The sequence below is a fragment of the Odontesthes bonariensis genome, chromosome 9 (genome assembly GCF_027942865.1).
Source record: "Odontesthes bonariensis isolate fOdoBon6 chromosome 9, fOdoBon6.hap1, whole genome shotgun sequence".
Lineage (NCBI taxonomy): Eukaryota > Metazoa > Chordata > Actinopteri > Atheriniformes > Atherinopsidae > Odontesthes > Odontesthes bonariensis.
In genome coordinates, this window is record NC_134514.1 from 31,692,630 (window position 1) to 31,714,416 (window position 21,787).

At 41.5% G+C, this 21,787-nt stretch overlaps 1 protein-coding gene across 1 annotated transcript; it reads left to right on the top strand.

Annotated features, from left to right (window-relative positions):
* Positions 1 to 2,435: 2,435 nt before the first annotated feature.
* Positions 2,436 to 21,553, top strand: sgpp2 (sphingosine-1-phosphate phosphatase 2). The gene is made up of 5 exons (XM_075474025.1): positions 2,436 to 2,796; positions 4,614 to 4,775; positions 12,962 to 13,141; positions 19,793 to 19,882; positions 20,809 to 21,553. Exons 1-5 carry the CDS (start codon positions 2,569 to 2,571, stop codon positions 21,352 to 21,354), a joined length of 1,206 nt encoding a protein of 401 aa, XP_075330140.1. The 5' UTR covers positions 2,436 to 2,568; the 3' UTR covers positions 21,355 to 21,553.
* The last annotated feature ends 234 nt before the right edge of the window (positions 21,554 to 21,787 follow it).

Below are 21,787 nucleotides of genomic sequence, written 5' to 3' on the forward strand. Positions count from 1 at the left end.
TCCATGTAAAAAAGCTGGCATTCTTAAACCCAAATTGATATATAGGCCTAACTGTAGCTTAAATATTTTGCTAAATAACTCTATACAAATATAATTAATCAGGAACATCCTCTCTCAGAGTGATGCAGAAAAACTAGTTCATGTATTTGTTACGTCAAGATTTGACCACTGTAATTCTTTATTATTGGGCTGTTTCAAAGTTTCTCTGAAAAGCCTTCAGCTGATCCAAAATGCTGCAGCCAGAGTTCTGATGAGAACTAACAGGAGAGACCATATTTCTCCACTTTTAGCTTCTCTTCATTGGCGCCCTGTTAAATTCAGGATAGATTTTAAAATTCTTCTCCTCACATATAAAGCTTTTAATGACCGAGCTCCATCATATCTTAAAGATCTCATAGTTGGATATTTTCACAACAGAGCACTTGTCTCTCCGACTGCAGGTTTACTTGTGGTTCTCAGAGTTTCTAAAAGAATGGGAGGCAGAGCCTTCAGTTATCAGGCCCCTCTCTGTGGAACCAGCTGACAGTTTGGATTCAGGAAACAGACACCCTCTCTACATTTAGGATTAGGCTTAAAACTTTCCTTTTTGATAAAGCTTATAGTTAGGGTTGGCTCAGGTGACCCTGAAACATCCCATGATTATGCTGTTATTGGCCTTGACTGCTGGAAGACCTCCCATGAAGAGTGAGGAGCACTCTTCACTCTTTACTCTCCATCTACATATGACATTATTGTTGTCATTAACTTGTGTTTCTCTTTCTCAGCAGGTATCCCTGGCCTGGTGTCATGGTGCTTGTTGCCCCCTCTTTTCTGTCCTCTCAACCCCCAGCTGGTCGAGGCAGATGGCCGGCCTCCCTGGTTCTGGTTCTGATAGAGGTTTTTTCCTGTTAAAAGGGAGTTTTTTTCTTTCCACTGTCGCCTCCTGCATGCTCAGGACGGGAGATTGGACTGAAGAGAAGTTTCGGCACAATCTGTTGGTTAAAACTGAAATGAATTCAATTTAAATGTCTCCGGACCCAACTGCACATGCTGAGAGCCCAAAAACCTTGATTTTTTTTATCTTTACCTTAAATCAAACATCAGGAAACCTACCACTTAAAACTGATGGAATTATTGTTTGAAAATGACTGGAACCAGTTTATCAGGTCCATTCTTCTACTTATTCTGAATGTCAAACAAGGGTTGGACAAAATAAAAGACAGTTCAGTATGTGAGTTTGAGCTTTGGTGAATCATGTTTTCTGACATTTATGAAGACAGGCAATTATTACAGAAATAATTGTCTGGTATATGGGTAATCATAATAACTGTGTGCTTGAGCCGATTTATTTGACACATATAAAACAATGGAAGTAATTGCAAACACAACTTTATGAAAACCCAGCTCGATATAACAATTACAAAGTAGCTAAAATCTGATTTTGACACAGTCCATGTCAAAGCTCCAGCAGAGATGAAGCATTTTTTTAAGAAAAATGTAATGAATCAAATTATGTTTACAACAGGATGCTTTGGGGGCATGAATCTCTGCTATGACTGATTTTGAATTCAGTCCTGTACAAAAATGATGAACATGTTTGGTGAGGATCTGTCGCATCCTGTAGTTCAACTCCTGGATAAGAAGCAGCAGCTTACAGAATCCCAGTGATGTGACAAATGAGACTTGTGCTGCAGGTGTTCATTTTGATGCAAACATTCATAGCATGACTTTGAATTGTATAATCTAGTTTCCTACTGTTGCTAACAATTGTGTCAGATCCCACGTTGAACATCATGACGCACCTGGATCTGACGTCAGCCTGGTCTCAGATCAGTGAGCTGCATGAATTGTATTCAGGACTTTAACGTGATTCAAACCCTGCTATCATGCATGTGCAATAAAATTACTGACAACCACCTTGAAGAATTTATGGTAGCATCGGAACCTTCGCAGTATAAAGGTTACACAGACAAACACTACTCACCAGGGGCGTGGCTACGGGGAGCAGGGGGGGGGGGGGGGGGGGCACTGCTCCCCTGAGAAAGGCCCTGTCCATCCAAAGAAAACTGGCCAGAAAAAAGGCCACAATTTATTATCTCTGTTTGTGTCTTGTATTGATAGAATAAATGCAGGTGGTGATTTTAAAAAAGCATATATCAGCAAAGTTTATAGCTTTATTTATTTTTTTGTTATCGTGCAAAATTGACGGTCATGATTTATGCTAGTGTGACCATATTTTCATTACCGAATTGAATAATTACTATTATTATTATTATTATTATTATTGTTATTATTATTATTATGCTTGAAGTTGTAGTAGTGGTTTTCCACCGATTTTTTTCAGGTATTGTTTTCTGCCCCCCCAAATGAGCTAACTACCCACCCACACATGCCATTCTGGTCACACCTCTGCTTACTCGTGACCTGTTCAGCCCTGTTGTAGCCCCGCCCCGCTCACCTGGGAAACACAGCAGCAGCACCTGGGTTGCGATCTACCTCGTCAGATATGTCATTTTCCATGGCAGCCTTGCACTGAAAACACACAGACCACTCGCACACACTTCCCACCTTTTGCCTAGTTCCCTCGACATGCAGGAACTCTTGGCTTACCTCCAGGCCCCGGAGCTCGTGGCAAGGTTCCAGAGAAGATGCGGACTTTTTCTCGTCGAAGCCTCGCGTCACTGCTGTGGGAGGACACGAGCTCCAAATGGAGCCCCAACCAACTGGGAGAAGGCACGTGGACAGCTGAGGAGAAGATGGGACCACCAGGACAGCAACTGGAACCATCAATACAAGGAGAACGGATGTACTGCTGGTGTGAGTCCTTCAAATCAAAATGAAAATGATCCAGTCTAAATGTTGGCTGCAATATGGCTCAGAAGAGTTAATGTGCAGTTGATTCCGACATCAGACACGATTTAAACATCAAATATTTTTTGTATCAGGCCTCTACCTTAGTTTAAAAAGCCTCCTCAACTGACACTGTCTGTCATTACTGGAAATTAGGAAATTAGACTTAAACACGCACTAGATTAAATATAATCCTTAGACAAAGCGTTAGATTTATTTGAAGATTGACCAACACGTGACTGGCTTTTCTCGTTTGACAGGTTGCTTATGCCAGTCACAAGATCCTCAAACTGCTGTCTATGACAAGCAGCTTGTTTTTAGCCTCAGCAGCTTCAGTATGTTTTAGAGAGTGAGAGCCAAACAGCTGTTAAATATCTTTACGGTTGTAGAAAATAAACTTGATGATATCATAGATGTATCATCAGAGTGGCGAAGAGACTACAGGTAACTACTGCATATATTTGACTGTCTAAGTCAGTACCAACTTAAAAACTCAGACGAAAAAGAATAACCCTTATGGAAATGTGACATCCAGTGAGCTGCTCAGATTTTCAGGGGAAACCCGTGTCATTTTACAAGGTCATTCAGCCTCCTCCCTCTGTACCTCCATCTAACTTCAACCTCAGATGATGCTACATTCACTGTACCTCGGAGGTTTAAGCTTTTTGGTCTTTGCTTTGATTTCAACGTTAAACCTCATAATTAGTTATATAGTTCACTTAACTGAAGAAATAATTGAGCCAATAATGCTTATTCGGGACTTTGTGTAGTGTTTATTTCCAGACGAGGAAATGTGACTTCGAATTTACCTTAATTTTTTTTACCAGTCAGAAGTTAGAATCTCTAATTTCCCGTTTGTCTTTGAATGCACCACCAGTACAGTATCTTAAACAGTCGTTACAAAAACAAACATCGGTGAAATATTGGCCATACAAGCAACAATTCTTACTGTTAGTCGCTAAAAAAAACAACTTACAATTAATTGTGAAATCCAGAGTTTATTCTGGGATGAAGGAATTATGATGTGGGCACTCAGTGGTGGTTTTAACTGGCCAGCAGCACTTGGTACCTGTTTTAACAACTTTGACCAGTCCAACATATGATTTGTGACGACACTGCAACTAATAGAGGGATCAGTTTGTTGTGTAGTCTGAGCTCTCAGGCTATTCACCGTATACTCTCATAAGGTGCTCTGAGGGCTATGAAGTACTACAGATATGAAAAGAGGCAAACCCAGAAGAAGAGGTCAAGGTCTACAGAGGAAAATAATGTTTTCCTCTGCAGAATGATGGACTCCAAATAGTTTGGAAATGGCCATCTAACCCTTCCCAGATTGATGGGCATCAACAGTTGCTTGCTCATTGCTGATTTCAACATTGCTGATGTCTTTCCTCCTTGGCATTGTGTTACAACACACCTGAGTGCTCCAGACCAGCAAACTGACAAAACTTCTGCTCACATTTACTGATGATCAATCAATCGGTGCATTGATCAGCAGCACCTGGCTGGCTGCTACTTACCCTCTAGTTTTTCACATACTGCTTTTGCATTTCAGCTTAGTTTTTGTTCTTGACACAGTCTAAAAAAGTAATAGATTGCAGTTAATTGAGTAAGTAAAAGGAGTATAATTGTCTTATAGAATTGCTTTCATGGGTCTTGTAAAAATTAATAAATGTATTATGAAGAAGCTACAGAAAAGGGTATTTTCTGAAACCAATCCAGAGTCTGTCTTTCAGCACCAGGTTCCATCCTGTTTCCTGTTAACTTTTATTTATTCCTTGCAGGACTGCAGCAAGCATCAATATGAGGTGAGGAACTGGCTGCTGCACTGCCTCTTCCTGTTCTCAGCTGGCCTAGGTCATGAAATATTTTACATCACCTGTCTGCCGTGCATACACTGGAGTCTGGATCCTTTCCTTTGCCGTCGCCTTGTCAACATATGGACTGTAAGTCAGAGAGAGTGAGAGCGCTGTGTGTTGGTGTGTGTGTCAGTTATTTCACCTCAGTTTGCACAAATCAGGTCTGAAGTCCATCTCCTTCACAATGCCACCTCTCTTCTCGTCTGCTGCTCTATCTCCTTCTCTTCACTTTTTAAGCTTGCTTTCATCCCTCTCCCCCTTCCAGTGACCTGTCTCTGACACCACAGAGTCTATATATCCTCAGGCCGAGGGAGACACAGGGGCCAGCCTGACCATGGCCCCTGACATAGTAAGAGGCCACAAATGAGGACACATCACAAATAAAGACTGCTGGATCTCTGTTTTAGATGCTTATTCTGACAGAATCCAGTAAAGTATGACCAACATGTGAAATGCAGTCCCTGGAAGAGTCACTATGACACTTTAAGTGACGCTCAGACAGCCATGCACCCTCACTCACACAGTGTGTGTGATGGGCAGTGTGTTTTTGTGCTCTTTGTGTCCCTGCCCTGAGCACTTAGGTGCCCTGTGTCTGAACCCCGTGTTTGGACCCCCAGGGGAAGAGATGCCATTCTTCTGGAATCCTGGCAGCACCATGCCCCCGTGTGAACTTCTTTCAAACATACACATAAACTGCAACACACACATGCTCACACTCCCCATGTCGCCTGCTAAACACACTCATTGCCCGCCCTCTAGTTAGACATTACCAGCTTTCCACAGTGCCCCCCCCTATCTCTGGACCAACCATTTGGTCTGTCAGCCCTCAGGGAGCATCACCCTACACCTCTGACTTTTTACAGCACTCTGCATTGTGTTGGTAGAGTTAGCTAAGGTTCACAGAGACCTCAACTCAACTCCACGCAGCACTATTAAGATGTAACCCAAGGGGCTTTACAGAAAAAAAAGAAGGAAAACAAGATAGAAATGAATCAGAGTTAAAGATTAAGATAAACATGTGGCAACTCCTCATGCAAACAACCTCAGTAACATATACACACATGTAGCCTTGTGTCCTTGCACTTTTTTGGTCTCACTTGCAGAGTGACTTTGGCTGACTTAGAAAACAGCAGCCTCATGAAACATATGGTCATGAATTACACTGCAGTGTTGCATTGTTGTCACATACTGCAGTGTTATGTAAATCATACACCTACTGTGCTGTGTTTGGAATACACTTTAAAAAAAGTTTTGCTTTAGCATAATGAAACAAAAAGCATAGACTAACATGTTAAGTAAAACCTCAATTCCACTAAAAGGTGGGACACTGTAGAATGTAAATAGATTCAAATCTCATAAACCAATATTTAATTCACAATAAAAGATGTAAAAGAGTGAAACATTTCATCATTTTAGGAAAAATTTCAGCTCATCTTGAACATGACGGCAGGAACACGTCTTAAAAGTTGGGACACACAAAAGACTGCAAAAGTAAGTAGTTCCAAAAGGAAACAGCTGGAGGAAAATGTTGCAACTAATTAGGTCAATTGTCAACAGGTCAGTAACATGTTTGAGTATAAAAAGAGAGTACATGCACCTTAGAGAGGCAGAGTCTCTCTGTTTCTGGACAGATGTTCAGAAATCTGAAGAAATAAAATGTCTACAAACTGTGGAGCAATTTCAGAAAAATGTTCCTCTACTGTCCATAATTTTATCAAAAGTTTCAGAGAATCTAGAGACGTCTTTGTGAACAAGGGATACAGCTGAAAATAATGTTGAATGCCAGTAATCTTCAGACCCTCAGGCAGCACTGCATTAAAAACAGACATGATTCTGTCCTGGAAATCCCTACATGGGCTCAGTAACTCAGGAGAATGGGACAACATTCCTCTCCCAAAGGTCCTGCAGCTGCACTCCTCGGTTCCCAGATGTTTACAGACTGCTATTAAGAGAAGACAGGATGCTACACAGTGGGAAACATGGACCTGTCCAAAATATTTTGAGATGTGTTGCTGCCATCGAATTCAAGATGAGCTAATATTTTTCAGGAAATAGTAAAATGTTTAACTTTCAATATTTGATATGTTCTCTATGTTTCTATATTGTGAATAAATTAACATATATCACGGCACTCTGTTTTTATTTACATTTTACACAGTGTCCCGATTTATTTATTTTCAAAAATATGGTTGTAGACTATTTTCACTGGATTCCAAAACACTGGTGTGTACAGAAGCTGTATTCACAGATTCTGAAGTACTTCCATTCCCAGAATACAGAACTGTTCAAGCTGTAGGGTTCTCCCCTGTCCTGGATCAGCTACTTCTGTGGTTGGCCTAACATTAGAAAACCTGTTTGTCATTTATCCTGTTATGACATAAATAAGACTAGTTTGCATTGGAATAGTAACTCCAGTCCTCTGCTGCTGCAGGTGCTTGAAACTTCAACAAAAACTGTAAACAACTCATCAGCTATGATAAGACTGAGAGTGGGGACACAGATGATCACTATTGAGGTGATTATTGGATTGGGGGTGGTCCCGTTGGCAACGGTGAGCAAATGTATGAGCAGATTATGGAGAGAGCTTCTGAGCACAGGCAACACAGGGATGGATGAAGTCAGGTGGCCCCCAGGTTAAATCCCAGAAATAAGATAGTGTATATATTCCAGAAGAAGGCACAAAAATACTAGCATGAGGAAAAGAAGAGACGTGAACAAAGAGATACAAAATCACCACACAGAGACACAGAATGGCTACAGAAATGGAAAATGAGCAAAATGAGATATCAAAATGCTTTAAGTGTAACACAGACCCCATGTTAAAACTAAATCATGCAAAAAGCTTCTGATTAAAGTCTGGTTGGGTATTTGTCCACTGATTTCTGAACAATTAGCAGAGTTAGTTTAAGTTTATTGGTTTCCTGACACACGTCCACACATTTCCAGGAGGACTGAGGTGAAGACTGTGAGATGGCCGCTCCAAAAGCATATTACTGACCTGCATTATCTACCCCACAGCCGGCTTCTATTTCCGGCTGGGCTCATTGTTCTGTTGGAGGATTTCATTTTGACCAAGCTCCAGATTGTCTAGTTGATGATTTCAGGTCATTATGAAGAATATTTTGGTAGTCTTCCATCATCCACCACTTCTTCTACTGAATTACGACCCTGAAAATGTAAATTGGCCTGCTCAGTGACTGCTGCCAAATGAAGCCTTATAATGTTGACACAAAGAAGCTACCAGCTGGTGGTGATCATGATCGCTGACAGGAAGTTAAGGCTTTAGCAACCTAAAACACATTTTGGAACTTTCAACACCAATGAATGTACAAACCAAGTGAGTGTGTTTACATCTGGAGCCAATATGTGAATCGTCTTTGATAATGAATGACCGATATACATTCTTAACCGTATACTACAGTCTTGATTATTGTTTTCTTTTTATCAAAAAGTAAAGCTCCATTCATAAAAAGAAAACCCCTGAAGATTAAGTTGCTGCACACCTGTCAGTCAGTCTTTATACGGAGGAACAAGCTCTATGCTTTTCTCCAGTCAGTAAAGTTGACTCTTTTTCTGATGTAAAATGTTATTCGCAGTTGTTTAGTCGCCAACTTTCCTTTGCTTTTATTTTCAAGTGTAATTCCATTGTCAGAGGTTTGTTCTGCAGTACTTTGGAGACAGCTAGTAACAAAACCAGCCATTGATCATGTCCCTGTGGAAGAATCACATGTTTCTTTTCTTACAAACAATGACCCGCAACACCCTGCCTTCTTTATATATACACACAATCAACACTCAGTCCCATCCTCATGTTGACAGATCAAAGTCCAAAGCTGCTCTGGCCTCGATCAATATACTTATTCACAAGGTCAGACGGTCTTTAACTCTTCTGTTAATGTGACCAGACTGTCTCTGGGTCAGCTCTTTTGATGTGAATGTTACAAAGGCACCAGTGAGGCAGTGGAGAGATGGCTTCTCTGGAGGCAGCTGAATGTGATGTTTGTGTAGATGGTAAGAGCAGGAACGGGGGTGTATCATATCATTCAAGCACAAGAGCTAGTGAGCAGACTCAGTGTGTGAAGATGGGGGGGGGTTACCATTGTCTCTCATCAACCACTCCTTTGTACCACTTGTTCTGTCAGGATCTGTGTAGGTTCAGATGCAAATATTTTAATAATAAAGTTTCTATTTATGCGAGACAAAAGGACAGGCGGAAAGACTTTGCTCTAGGACAAACCACTTATTGTTCTCTGCTTTCAGATAATTTGGATTACTCTGTTCACTGCTGAGGAGATGGTTACTTAATAAACTGGATTCATGTTACAACCAGACCAAAAGATCTGCTTAGTTAGATATCACATAAACTGTATTATTGTCACTGGTAGTTAGTGTTGGGTTTAGTGTTTGATAATTGTACTTAATAATTTGCCTTCTTATATGATATGGGCTGTGCTTAATTAATTTGTCAGTCATCATTTATTCACAATAATTCAGACAACTTTGTAACTTTTGAATTGAATATAAAAATACCAAAAAACTTGATTTCAGTATTCAAGTTGAAGATTGTTGGTTCAGATGGAAGGAGCTTGGAGGTTTCTTCCTGTTAAAAGAAAGTTTTTTCTTTCCACAGTCGCCTCATGCACGCTCAGGACGGGGGAGTGGATCAAAGAGAAGTTTCGGTGCAATCTGTTGGTTTCCTAAGCTAGACTACTTTCTTTTTTTTTCATTGGCTCTGTGTGAATTGGACTCATTTGGAATTTAGTTAATTAGATTTGACTGTATTATGACTGTATTGCAGTGAATTGGATTGTAATTGGCTTGAATTGGACTGTATCTTTGAAGTGCCTAGTGTTTTCACAGGCAGCACATTTTATTGATGGTTTTAGAGTCATTTCATCGTGGATCAGAGCTGAATATTCCTATCCAGCAGCTGAAGATTTAAATACTGCTGCTTTCTCTTGCTTTTAACTCTTGTTTTTTGTTAATCATATTGATTGATTAGTGGCAGCTTTATCTAAAATGTATTTGTATGTATTTATGTCTCAAATTTCATATATATTTAAAATGTTTTGTTGATTGATTTAATTCCTTTACTGGTTTTGTTTTTACTCTGTGTCACAATTTCAGTGTTGTGTTATCAATTATCTACGGCATTCAAAATGTTTCTCAATTTAATTTCTTTCACCATCCTATACGGAAAGCACTGCTTTCTGCTTCTGTTGTTTTAAATGTGCTCTCTATATAAAAGTGGATGACTGAGTTAACTATCCGCCAATCAGCATCAGATGTACAATCATTATAAGCTGTCAATGCTGTTGGATTTTTAGGAGACTGTACATAAATCCTTCACTCTTCGTTGGGTAAGAGGGACACAGATGGATATCTCAGTGCAAGCTTTAATGGGCCATAATACCTCAGGAGCTATGCTGACTTGCTTGTCTTTTTAACACTGACGTAGAGCAGCAGGATCAACCAAAAATCTAAAATTAGGCTTTGTCATCTAAAACTGCCTTTGTATGCTGCATTTATAATACCTCACACTTTATATTTGAAGTGTGGAGTTTGTCTCACACTTTTGAAACATGAATAGGCCATTAGCAGTGTTGTAGGAAGCTTTGTCTACTTGTGTTTTTGTAACTTATGTTGAACATAAATTTATGTTGTGTAGAGTGCTCTGTGCTGTCCTCTGTAATGAAACATTTGAACATGACTGAGAAAATAGGTCCTCAGTCTTTTTTTTAAATTTCAGAACAAGGTTGTATCGAATTGAGGCTTAACTGTCTCCTTTATTTCATTTAACTTATTTAGCTCATTGAGTGACACTTGGAATATGAACAGATGGAATATCATCAGTGCTGCAGCAATTCAATTCAGTTTTATTATTATTAACATGCCAGTTCACAACAAATTACATCTGAAGGCACTTTATAGATACAGTCCAGTTCAATCCAGTCCAATTCATTATAATCCAGTTGTAATCAATAAAACAAATTAATTTATATTCATATTGGTCCTTCAAGATTGTTTCTACACTCGGATATATTAATTCTATTTAAAAAAAAAAACAAGGTGATCAGTCAATAATCAGACATGATCAGACAATATTCATATTACTGCCTAATATGTCCAACTAGGGTTACAAGAATGATTGTTGTTTTGCAAAATAAAATAGAATTAAATGAATATGGAAAAATAAGTTAAATTAAATTAGAAAATATTATAAATTTCCAGTGGGATTATAAGGTAAGTATCTTTTTTTCCCTCAACAATCATGATGAGCTGTCAATGTGTAGAGTTATTGCTGCTGAAAGGAAGGAACCCCAGGAACTCTGTATCATTCTGTGCTACAGCAGAGCTGAAGAAGCCTCTGACTGAACATGCTTTGTTCTCTCAACACGATGTTATGAAGCGGGTGGTCAGTGTTGTTCTTTATGATCATTGACTTTTACAGAATTCTTCTTTTTACCGTCATCCTCAGGGGCTCCAAAGCAGTCCCCAGCACAGAGCCTGCCTTCTTTATCAGTTTGTTCAGTTTCTTTGAGTCTCTGGTTCTGATGCTGCTGCCCCAATAGATGCTGCAGAGCAGATTGCACTTTCCTCCACAGAGTTGTAGAAGATATACAAAATTTTGATGCAGACATTTTTCCCCAAAAAGTAAGTCTGTTCTGTCCCTTCTTGTAGACAGAGTGTTGCATTTCCACCTCCAGCTCTTCTTCCAGGGTGGAGACAGTGTTTGGCTCATTCCCGGTCCTCCTTAAATCAACAATCATCTCTTTTCTTTTGTTTGTATTGAAGAGGAGGTGATTGTTCCCACATCATTTCACAAAGTGATTGGGCAGTTCCCTGTCCTCAGCCTGTTCTCCATCACTGACGCAGCCAACAACTGCAGAGTCATCTGAGTATTTCTGTAGATGACAGGACTCAGAGTGAAGAGAAACTGTTACAGTCCCCTGTGGTGCTCCTGTGCTGACCACCTTCTCAGACACAGAACCCTTCAGTCTCAAAAACTGTGGTCTGTTTGTCTGGTAGTCAATAATCCACATTTTTCTGCAGTTTACGAATATCAATTCTCCAATTTACTTTGGAAACTCTGTTATTGTAGGATAAATGGTCGTAATGGCAATTTTTTCACAGTACTGTATTAGTAATTTGACCACTGGATTGCATATGTCAGCCATTTTAAAACCGTGCTTTTGAAGCTCCCTTCAGATTGCTATTCTTCTCCTTAATTAATTTTTTCATGTTTGGTATAACTCCAGTTCTATCCATTGTCTTTGGTTTGAACTAGGATATAGAGTGTCTCATCATCATCGTTATCACCATAAATTCTAAACCTTAGTGAAAGGGAACATGTCCCTGCGCCCTGCTCAAATCTTGTCCAATCTCAGGATGCATTTGCAGGGAAAGATCTCTGTATCTCTATATCAAGTTACTGAATTAACTGTGGGTTAATAGATGTACTTTCAAGTATTCACCATGGTAACAAGCACTTCCTGTTAGTGAGATAGTAATAACAGCCTCTCTGTTCTCTCCCTTAAACACACACATTAGCATCGTGCTGCCTCTGTGCGCTCTGCCTCCATGTGCCTCACTAAGACAGCCATTCATTAAATATACAAGGCAGAGCTTTAAATAAACCTAGAGCTGGAACAGGGTGCCTGACCCAGTGCTGCTGGGATCTCATGAAAGAGAATAGGCAGCACCCCCCAAACACACACACAACAATTATTGTGTCACTGTGTGAGGAGCCCTCTGTCTCACCCTTTTTTTCACACTCTTCTTTTAATTGTCTCTGGATGTAAGAATTGGACTAATTTGGAATTTAATTAAATGGATTTAATAGGACTATGATTGTATTACATTGAGTTGGATTGTAATTGGCTTGGATTGGATTGTAAGATTGAAAAGACCCTCGAGATGACATTTGTTGTAACATTTGGCGCTATATGAATAAGATTGAACTGAATTTAAGTGAATGTCGTTACTGTACGGCTGCAGCAGCTCCTCATATGGGGCAGTTTTGTTTTGCTTTTTTTTTTCAATTAACTTGGAATATTTTTTAATAACGGGGTACGGTCAGTTTTAAAGCAGACTGGTCAGCCTTTTTACTTTTGATCTTATCATTCTTTTCCTTCATATTCTTCTCTGGTCTTAGTAAAGATGCTGTAGAATTTTTCACATTCGGTGAGCATTTCTAAAGTATATCGTTTACAGTGAGTGATGGGATTTAGTGTTGAACCAAAAAGTCACCACACAACACCTGTCTCCTCTAGTTGGTGATGTATGCTGGCCAAGTGATGAAAGATGTACTGAAGCTGCCTCGCCCTCCCTCACCACCTGTGGTCAAACTGGAAACGCGTGTGGATGCAGAGTATGGACTACCCTCCACCCACGCCATGGCTGCAACTGCCATCTCCTTCACACTTTTACTCAGCGCTCCCTCCAGAATACAGGTGAGCATGAGCAGGCAGATGTCACGAAACAGCAAACCAGCTTCAAGGTGTCATTGTTCATTATGAGCCACGGAGGATAAATAAAAGTAGCATGTATTAGGTTTATATTCAGCTGAAACTAGATTTTATAAACTTTCACCATTTTCTGGAGTCTCCATTAAAAAATGGGCTGACTTACTGTATGTCCAAAAGAGGCCACACAGCTCTATTTATGGCTTTTTCACTGTCAGTATGTCTACAACCACACATGGAATATGTCTTCAAAGTACTGTATGGATTCCCGTTACATTTTTCTGAAAACATTTTTCATCCCTAAAGGGTAATTGACTTTGACTACTGTAACATTTCCATATTTGGTTCTGAGGGAACTGTTCTCGATTAGGAATTTCACTCAGTTAGGTGCAGACTGTCTAGTTGCCCATGAAGGCAGAATATTTATTCATCCTGACCACACATTTATATCTTCACTCCCAGTCAAAAGTCCACACATCCACTCAAAACTTAAAAAGCTTTTGACTGGTATTGTATACCAATACTTTGTTTATGGTTTAATTTTTTTGGTTTGTTTTGTTTTTATTGTCATCTATTTCCTGACTTACCACAAAGTCCATCTAGTGCTGCAAATGGGTCATATATTTCTCTTACATACAGAGCAAAATACAGTCTACTACTACTACTACAGTTAAATCTTATTCAGTTTGTTTATATAGCGCCAATTCAAAACATGTGTGATGTCATTGCTCTAAGCAAATTCCATTAAATCTAAATCTAGTTAAAAGCCAAGTTCATTGTAAACCAATAAGAATCATGTTCAATCCAAATCAACCCAATTTATTATAGTTATATTTATAGTAATGCCAGTTAGTATAAAATAAACCAGCCAAGTAAGCGAGTAAGTAAGTGAGTATCATGCAGACTATCAACAATCGGTTTAATTAAATTTCCCGTCCTGACCGTGCAGGAGGCAACGGTGGAAAGAAAAAAACTCCCTTTTAACAGGAAGAAACCTCCATCAGAACCAGAACCAGGAAGGCCGGCCAGCTGCCTCGACCGGCTGGGGTTTGAGAGGACAGGAGAGAGGGGACGACCAGTACCATGACACCAGGCCAGGGATACCTGCTGAGAAAGAGAAACACAAGTTTATGACAACAATAATGTCATATAAAGAATAGAAAAATACTTTATTCATCTCCCAATGGGGGAAATTCAAATTAGTCAAGTAGCTCAATGTATTTTTAAATATTTACAATGATTGTATTAACAACAACAATAATAATACCAATTCTAGTAAAAAATACTACTACTAACTAATAATAATAATAAATGACTAAATAAACAAATAAATAAAAAAAATCAATCAATCAATTTGAGAAGAACTCAGCAGTCACTGTTAAAAAGCCTTATGGCTGTGGGAACAAAGGACCTTCTGAACCTCTCAGTCCTGCAGCGCAGAGAGATGAGCCTCTCACTGCAGATGCTCCTCTGTCCTGCCAGGATACTGTGGAGAGGATGTTTATTATTCTCCAAAACAGAATACAATTTCTTCCTCATCCGTTTCTCCACCACAGCACCGAGAGGGTCTAGCCTTCTGCCTACAACAGAACCAGCCTTTTTCACCAGTTTGTCCAGGCGCCTACAGTTTTTGTCTGTAGTGCAACTCCCCCAGCAGACAACAGCATAGAACAGTGCACTCTCAATGATAGTGTGATAAAACATGCACATCATATCACTGCAGACATTGAAGGACCTGAGCCGTCTCAGGAAAAAGAGACGGCTCTGGCCCCTCCTGTACACTACGTCTATGTTGGCAGACCACTCCAGTTTATTATCGAGCACCACCCCCAGGTATTTGCAGGTCTGAACAGTCTCTATCTCTCCTCCATCAATGCAGTCTGACTGGTATGGGGTTTTAGATCTCCTGAAGTCCACCACCAGCTCTTTGTTCTTGGTGGTGTTCAGGAGCAAACAGTTCTTTTTGGTCCAGTCAGTAAAGGCCTCCACAAGGTCCCTGTACTCCTTCTCCTGTCCACCATGCACACATACAACAACAGCCGTATCATCAGAATACTTCTGAATGTGGAAGGACTCTGAGTTGTACCTGAAGTACGATTTCTACCGGGTGAAAAGAAAAGGAGCCAAAAGAGTACCCTGCGGAGCACCAGTACTGCATTCCAGTGTTCCAGAAACACATCTCCCCATCCTGACATACTGTGGTCTGGCAGACAAATAGTCTATAATCCATGATGTCAGGGAGGGGGCCACACCCATACCTAGCAGCTTGTCTTTCAGTATGGGAGGCTGTATGGTGTTGAAGGCACTGGAGAAGTCAAAGAACATGATTCTCACATATGAACCAGGCACATCCAGATAAGCATATGCCCGATGCAACATGTACAGACTCGCGTCTTCCACTCTTATGTGTTTCTGGTAGGCAAATTGGAGGGGATCAAGAGCCTCAGCAACCTGCAATCTCATGCGACGAACAAGGAGTCTCTCCAAGGTCTTCATGATATGAGATGTCAAAGCCACCGGTCTGTAGTCATTCAGCTCCACTGGTTGCCCTAATTTTGGCACCAGTATGAGACAAGAATTTTTCCACAGTACCGGGACTTTTTCCATCTGAATGCTCATATTGAAGAGCCTCTGAAGAGAGACTGCTAGTTGACCAGCACAGTCCCTCAGAAGCCTTGGACAGACTCCATCTGGGCCTGAAGCCCTCCCTAACTTAAGTCTCCTGAGCTCAGCTCCAACCTCCTCTATAGTTAGATACAGAGGTTGTAGCGGAGGGATGGCGACAGGAGTGATGTTGCTATCAACCATAGAGATCAGGGTGGGGTGCAGCTGGACAGAGGAGGGCTAGTAGTGGGAGTTGCTGCAGAGGTGGAGGTGCAGCTGGGTTCAGAAGGCCTGGCAGTGGAAGCTGCCGCAGAGGTGGAGGTGTGGCTGGGTTCAGAAGGCCTGGCAGTGGAAGCTGCCGCAGTGGTGGAGGTGTGGCTGGGTTCAGAAGGCCTGGCAGTGGAAGCTGCCGCACAGATGGAGGTGCAGCTGGGCTCAGGATGCCTGGTGGTGGAAGCTGCAGCACAAGTGGAGGTGTAGCTTGGCTCAGGAGACCAGGCGGTGGAAGTTGCTGTAGAGGTGGAAGTACAGCTGGACAGAAGACGCCTGTTGGTGACAGTTGCTGCAGAGGTGGAGGTGCAGTCAGGCGGAGGAGGAGGATTGGCGATGCAGGTTGCCATTGAGGTGGAAGTACAGCAGGGCAGTGGAAGCAGTATAGAGGAAGCAGCTGTAGTGGTGGGGGTGGAGGGAGCAGCAGCAGAGGTGGAAAAAGCCACACTGTCAAACCTGTTGTAATAATGGTTGAAAGTATTGGCTCTGTCCACATCATGTTCCACAGACTGAGAGTTCTTTAGTCTGTATCCAGTGATGGTCCTTGTGGTGTATAAAGTACATAATAAGAGCATAATGTACTGTGTAGCGCCTATGCTGTTTTGGGGGTGCATGTTGTTAACGGTTGTTCCAGGAGATGGCACTGTAAAGGTTATGGGGTGTTCATGATGTAACAGGCAGCAGCTCAGGAACAGCACGAGAGAACGGTTGTCACCTACTTACAAATAAAGTATCCATCGTGTTCGCTAGCTAAGCTTCTTCGTCGTCTTTCACCAGAGTGAATTCCCACATTCTTCTGTGACACAACAGTCCTCATGCTCCTCCACACCTCCTTGGTGTTATTGTTCTCCAGCTGTCTCTCTACTTTTTTCTTGTACTCCACCTTAGCTCGACGCAATGTCTTTTTAAGCTCCTGTTGTACACTCCTCCGCCTTTCTCCATCCCCATTCTGGAACGCCCTCTTTTTCTGGTTCAGGAGGTCTTTGATGTCACTGGTGATCCATGGTTTATTATTTGGATAGCACCTTACAGTCCTGACTGGAATCACAGTGTCCCTACAGAAGTTAATGTAGTCAGTGATGGTGCTGACCCTCCTGTCCATGTCAATGTCCATTTCTTCTTCCTCCAGCAGTACAGCCCAGTCTGTGACATCAAAGCAGTCTCTCAATGCATCACTCGCCTCTGGTGACCACTTCCTGAAAGATCTGGTAGTAACAGGAAGTCTTTGTACACAGGGTCTGGTTGTAGATAGACCATGCTGTGATGAGATCTACCCAGTGGTGGAAGAGACACTGCCCTGTAAGTAGGGATGGGAATTGATTGATTTTTCTCCGTCACAGAGGTGGCGCTGCTACGTGAAGGTTACCGCTACTGTACAACCACGAAAGTCGAGAAGAAAACAATGCCACTGTCAAGAGCAGGAATAGTCATTAATGATACTGCTGCAGTATTCGGATCATTTTAATTTTTTAATTCAGTTAAAAGTTGAAAACATTCAAGACAGCTGTCAATCCTCCCAGGAGTGGACATCCCAGCAAGTTCCACTACAAAAAACCCAAGAGCTACATCTCAGACCAAAGACCAGACCAAAGTGGAAATATTTGGTCATAATGCACAGTAGCATGTTTGGAGAAACCCAAACATCGCATATCAGCACAAACACCCCATACCAACTGTCTAGCACAGTGGTGGAGGGCTGATGATTTAGGTTTATTATTCACCCACAGGACCTGGGCACCTTGCAGTCATTGAGTCCACCATGAACTCCTCTGTATACCAAAGTATTCTAGATTATTATTATTATCAAATGTGAGGCCATCTGTCTGACAGATAAAGCTTGGCTGAAACTGGGTCATCAACAGGACAATTATCCCAAACACAGCAGCAACTCTACAACAGAATGTCTAAAAAAGAAAATAATTAAGGTGTTGCAATGGTCCAGTGAAAATCCAGACCTCAACCTGATTTAAACGCTGTTGTGGGACCTTAAAAGAGCTGTGCATAAACCAATGCCGCAAACCTCAATGAAATTAAACAACATTGGAAAGAAGAGTGGGACTCAATTCCTCCACAATTATGTGAGAGACTGATAACGTCACACAGAAAACCATGACTTCAAGTTATTGCTACTAAAGGTGGTTCTACACGCCGTTGGCTCATTGGGTGGGCTTCACACCCTGCTCTTGTGTTTTGTCTCAGTTTTTGTTCAATGAATAATGACACAGTGTAATATGTCAAGTTTTGTTGTTTATCTGAGGTTGGATTGAACTCATTTATGGACCTGATATGATCAGGTCCATAAATCATAATCATCAACCAGATGTTTGTCCTGAGAGGATGGAATGTATTTTTCACATTACTGTAACTGTTTTGTCATTACTGAAACAGAGCTTATTGCCGTGTGGCTTGATTAACCAACATAAATGATCACAGATGATGTTCTTCAACTTCATTATAGCTTAGCTTTGGCTAAATGGATGTTGAATGACAATTGTGACACTGAAGTACCTAGAAGACCTGTTGAGTTGCTTTTAAGTTTCATGCATTCTCTCTTAGATTTAGTGTTAGCATTTTTGCTAAAATCATTGTAGAACGAGATTTGATTTGTGGCACTGCAAGTCTGTTGATGGCAGATTTGAATGAAGGGAGTGTCCCTGCTGTCCATCTCAGCCCTGACTGAGCTTTTGGACAATGGGCTTTGAGACACGGGGCTAGCAGTCACCATCAGTCACTATCAGCCACGCCCATGGAGCTGCTGTTTTATCCTCTGATAGACTGGACTGAGTCAATGACTGTCAGTCCAGTTCCTCACCTCTCTCCTTCCTCCTCTGACTCTTCCTAATTTTTGCTCCCACTCTGCTGCCAATTCAATAAAGCACTCAAAGCCTCAGTCATAGGCTGTCTTGATCAAGCACTTTGTGGTAGTAAAGAACAGCATAAATGCAAAATCCCTCAGTGAGGAGTTTACGGCCTCTGGAGCTGTCATAGTGATTTGTAGTCAGATCATTTTGAGTAGCTTGCTGTCCTCGAGGTCAGAGAAATCAGATCAACACCCAGGACAACTGTGTACAGTGGAGCAAATAACTGTGCCCTGAAAATCCTCAAGGAATCCCCTGACAGAAAAGAGTATGTATACCCACAGAAGAGTAGCAGGCTGCAAGAGGCTCCTGAAAAGCTCCAAGTCCTCAGGGCAACTCAGCCTGTTCCAGAGCCAGGTCAGAGGTCACGACAGTCAATCACAGACTGACCCCCTCCTGTCCCTGGCATCCTTTGTGGCCATTCATAAAAAAAACTTCTCTTCATGAACTACCACTGAATAGGCTTCCAGCTGCAAAGGACAGGAAAAGACAGAGGAAAAAGGAAAGGAGGAGGAGAGGGGAGCACAGGAGGGGAGGGTGGAGGAGGTGAATGAATACATGAGGCCTTTCTTCTCTCTGTTATTGAAATGGAGGGGGGAAATAAAACCTACTGCCATACGTAAAGAGGGGAGGGGGAGATGAGGGAGAGACAGCTGATAAATAAAGGAGCAGTGAGTGGATGACGGGCTGTGCGTCAGCCAGGCTGAGCAGAAAGTTGTCAGGGAGAGGAGTCCAACGTCAAAGTGGAGAGGATTGATGAACGGATAGTCTGACGGCGAACTAACAGCAAAAAGGTGCTAAATGAAAACCCAGAGGACTTACAGTGGAGACGTTTAGCAGGCACGCATCATTCTGCACAGACAGAACTCTGTTGTGTAGGTCACTGATGTGTGTTTCTGTGCCTCAGTTCCAGTTTGAGGTGGGTCTACTGTTTGCAGTGACGCTGTCGTCCTTGGTGTGTCTGAGCCGGCTCTACACTGGCATGCACTCCGTTTTGGTGAGCCACACCCACACACACACATCAACACACGTATAAATCTACACACTGTAGATATCACGGCATGGAACATTCAAGCCAAAAGCTAAATTTATAATTAATATGCGTGTCTGTCTAAGGCTTCGCTTCTAGAGTCAGAGTGATGCACGTTTCATTTATTTAACTTGGAAATATTACAGTAATGCGTTTATCAGTCGTTTCAGTACACACTGATCAAACACTTTTATCAAAAAGACCCCATTCATAAAAATAAATAATTTTTTTTCTCTCAATATACAAAAAGGAACAGACATTTAAAAACTGGCATTATGAAAGTAGTTATGATTTCTTAAGTTGTTAAATTGAAATGCCACTCACTGTCAGATAGTGACCAGTGGTAAATCAAGGTGCTCTCAGATGGTAAGTTGTTGCATCCCATTGACATAAATCACTTTCTAATAACAGGAGGCAGTTGATACTATGAATGTGTTGATCAGCCTGTCACATAACACATGAGCCTACTTGCGTCTATCCTGTTAAAGGGTTAAATGCTTGTGAAATGTGTGACTATGAAGTAATTTCCTAAGCACTTAGTCCAACAAAGCTCATAGAGCTTGGCTTAACTGTTATGACCAGTCAAGCCTTCAGAGGCTGGAGCCGCTGCTTGGAATGACCGAGAGCTGGAGCTTCTAAATAAATGGATGCTCACTTCCTGTTTGGATCCATGGAATTGAGGTGGATAAATTGCTCCCTGCTGTGACAGTTGAAGAGTAGTGTTGGGAACAAAATAATTAAAAAAAAAAAAAATCAAAATAGGTATTGGTTTTGTAAGGTATACTTTGACCAGGAGCAATAAGCCAGTGAACCGTTTAATGATGAGCAGCTAATTTAACCAGGTCATCATCTGAAGTCTTTCTGAACAAATTCTGCCAATACTCTGCTTTCAGGATGTTGTCTGTGGCGTTTTCATCTCTGCTGTCCTAATTTTCTTCACCTACCCTTACTGGGAAATCTTCGACCGCTTCCAGCTCACCAGCCGCTTCTCGCCCATCGTGGTGCCGTCCCTGCTCCTCTTCCTCAGCTTCACATACCCTGAGCTGGACCATTACAGCACCACAAGGGGGGATACAACCACCATTCTGGGAGTGTGTGCTGGTTGCTCAGTGGGATACTGGGTGAATGAACAGCTGGGGCAGACTTTTGAACCGCAGGGGGTGTTACCTGTACCCCTACCCACACTGACTGCACTGTCAGTGGCACTAGGTGCTTGCCGCTTCCTGGTGGGAGTTGTGGCATTGGTGGGAACTCGGCAAATAGTGAAAAAACTGAGTCTGCTAATGTTATATTCATGGTACAGGGTGCCAGAAAATGCTGAGAGTGCCAGGAGGAAGAAAGAGATAGAAGTGCCATCTAAGTTCAGCACATACACAGCCGTGGGACTTGTTAATTCTATATTGATCAATAGAGTCTTTATTTTAATAGGACTGCTTTGATCTTTAAACATGGTTAGGAAATAAAAAAAAACAAGTCTAATTGTCTTCATTGTGCATTAAATTAACCTTTTTAAAATGTATAGAATTTAATGTAAGACACCTTAGTAGAAATGATTCACCATAGTCTATTTGTGACTGAGCTGAAAAAAACCCCAAAAACAATGTTTTGCTCACATAGCAATAAAGTTTTTATCCTTTAGTGCAATCATTGTTTGGATTCTGTAGCAAAGGTTAGAGCAGATTGCTTCTTTTCCCTTCTTGAAATGGGGGAACCCACCCTTTAAACTAGACAAGCTCATATTAGTCTGGAACAGACCAAAGCCAGCTTAACTGAATTCTGGGAACCCAATTTCATAAACTTGTCTTTCAAGTGTCATCACTCGGCAGGTTGGAGCAAGCAGTGTGTTGCACCACAGTGGCCTGGTTGTGCAGG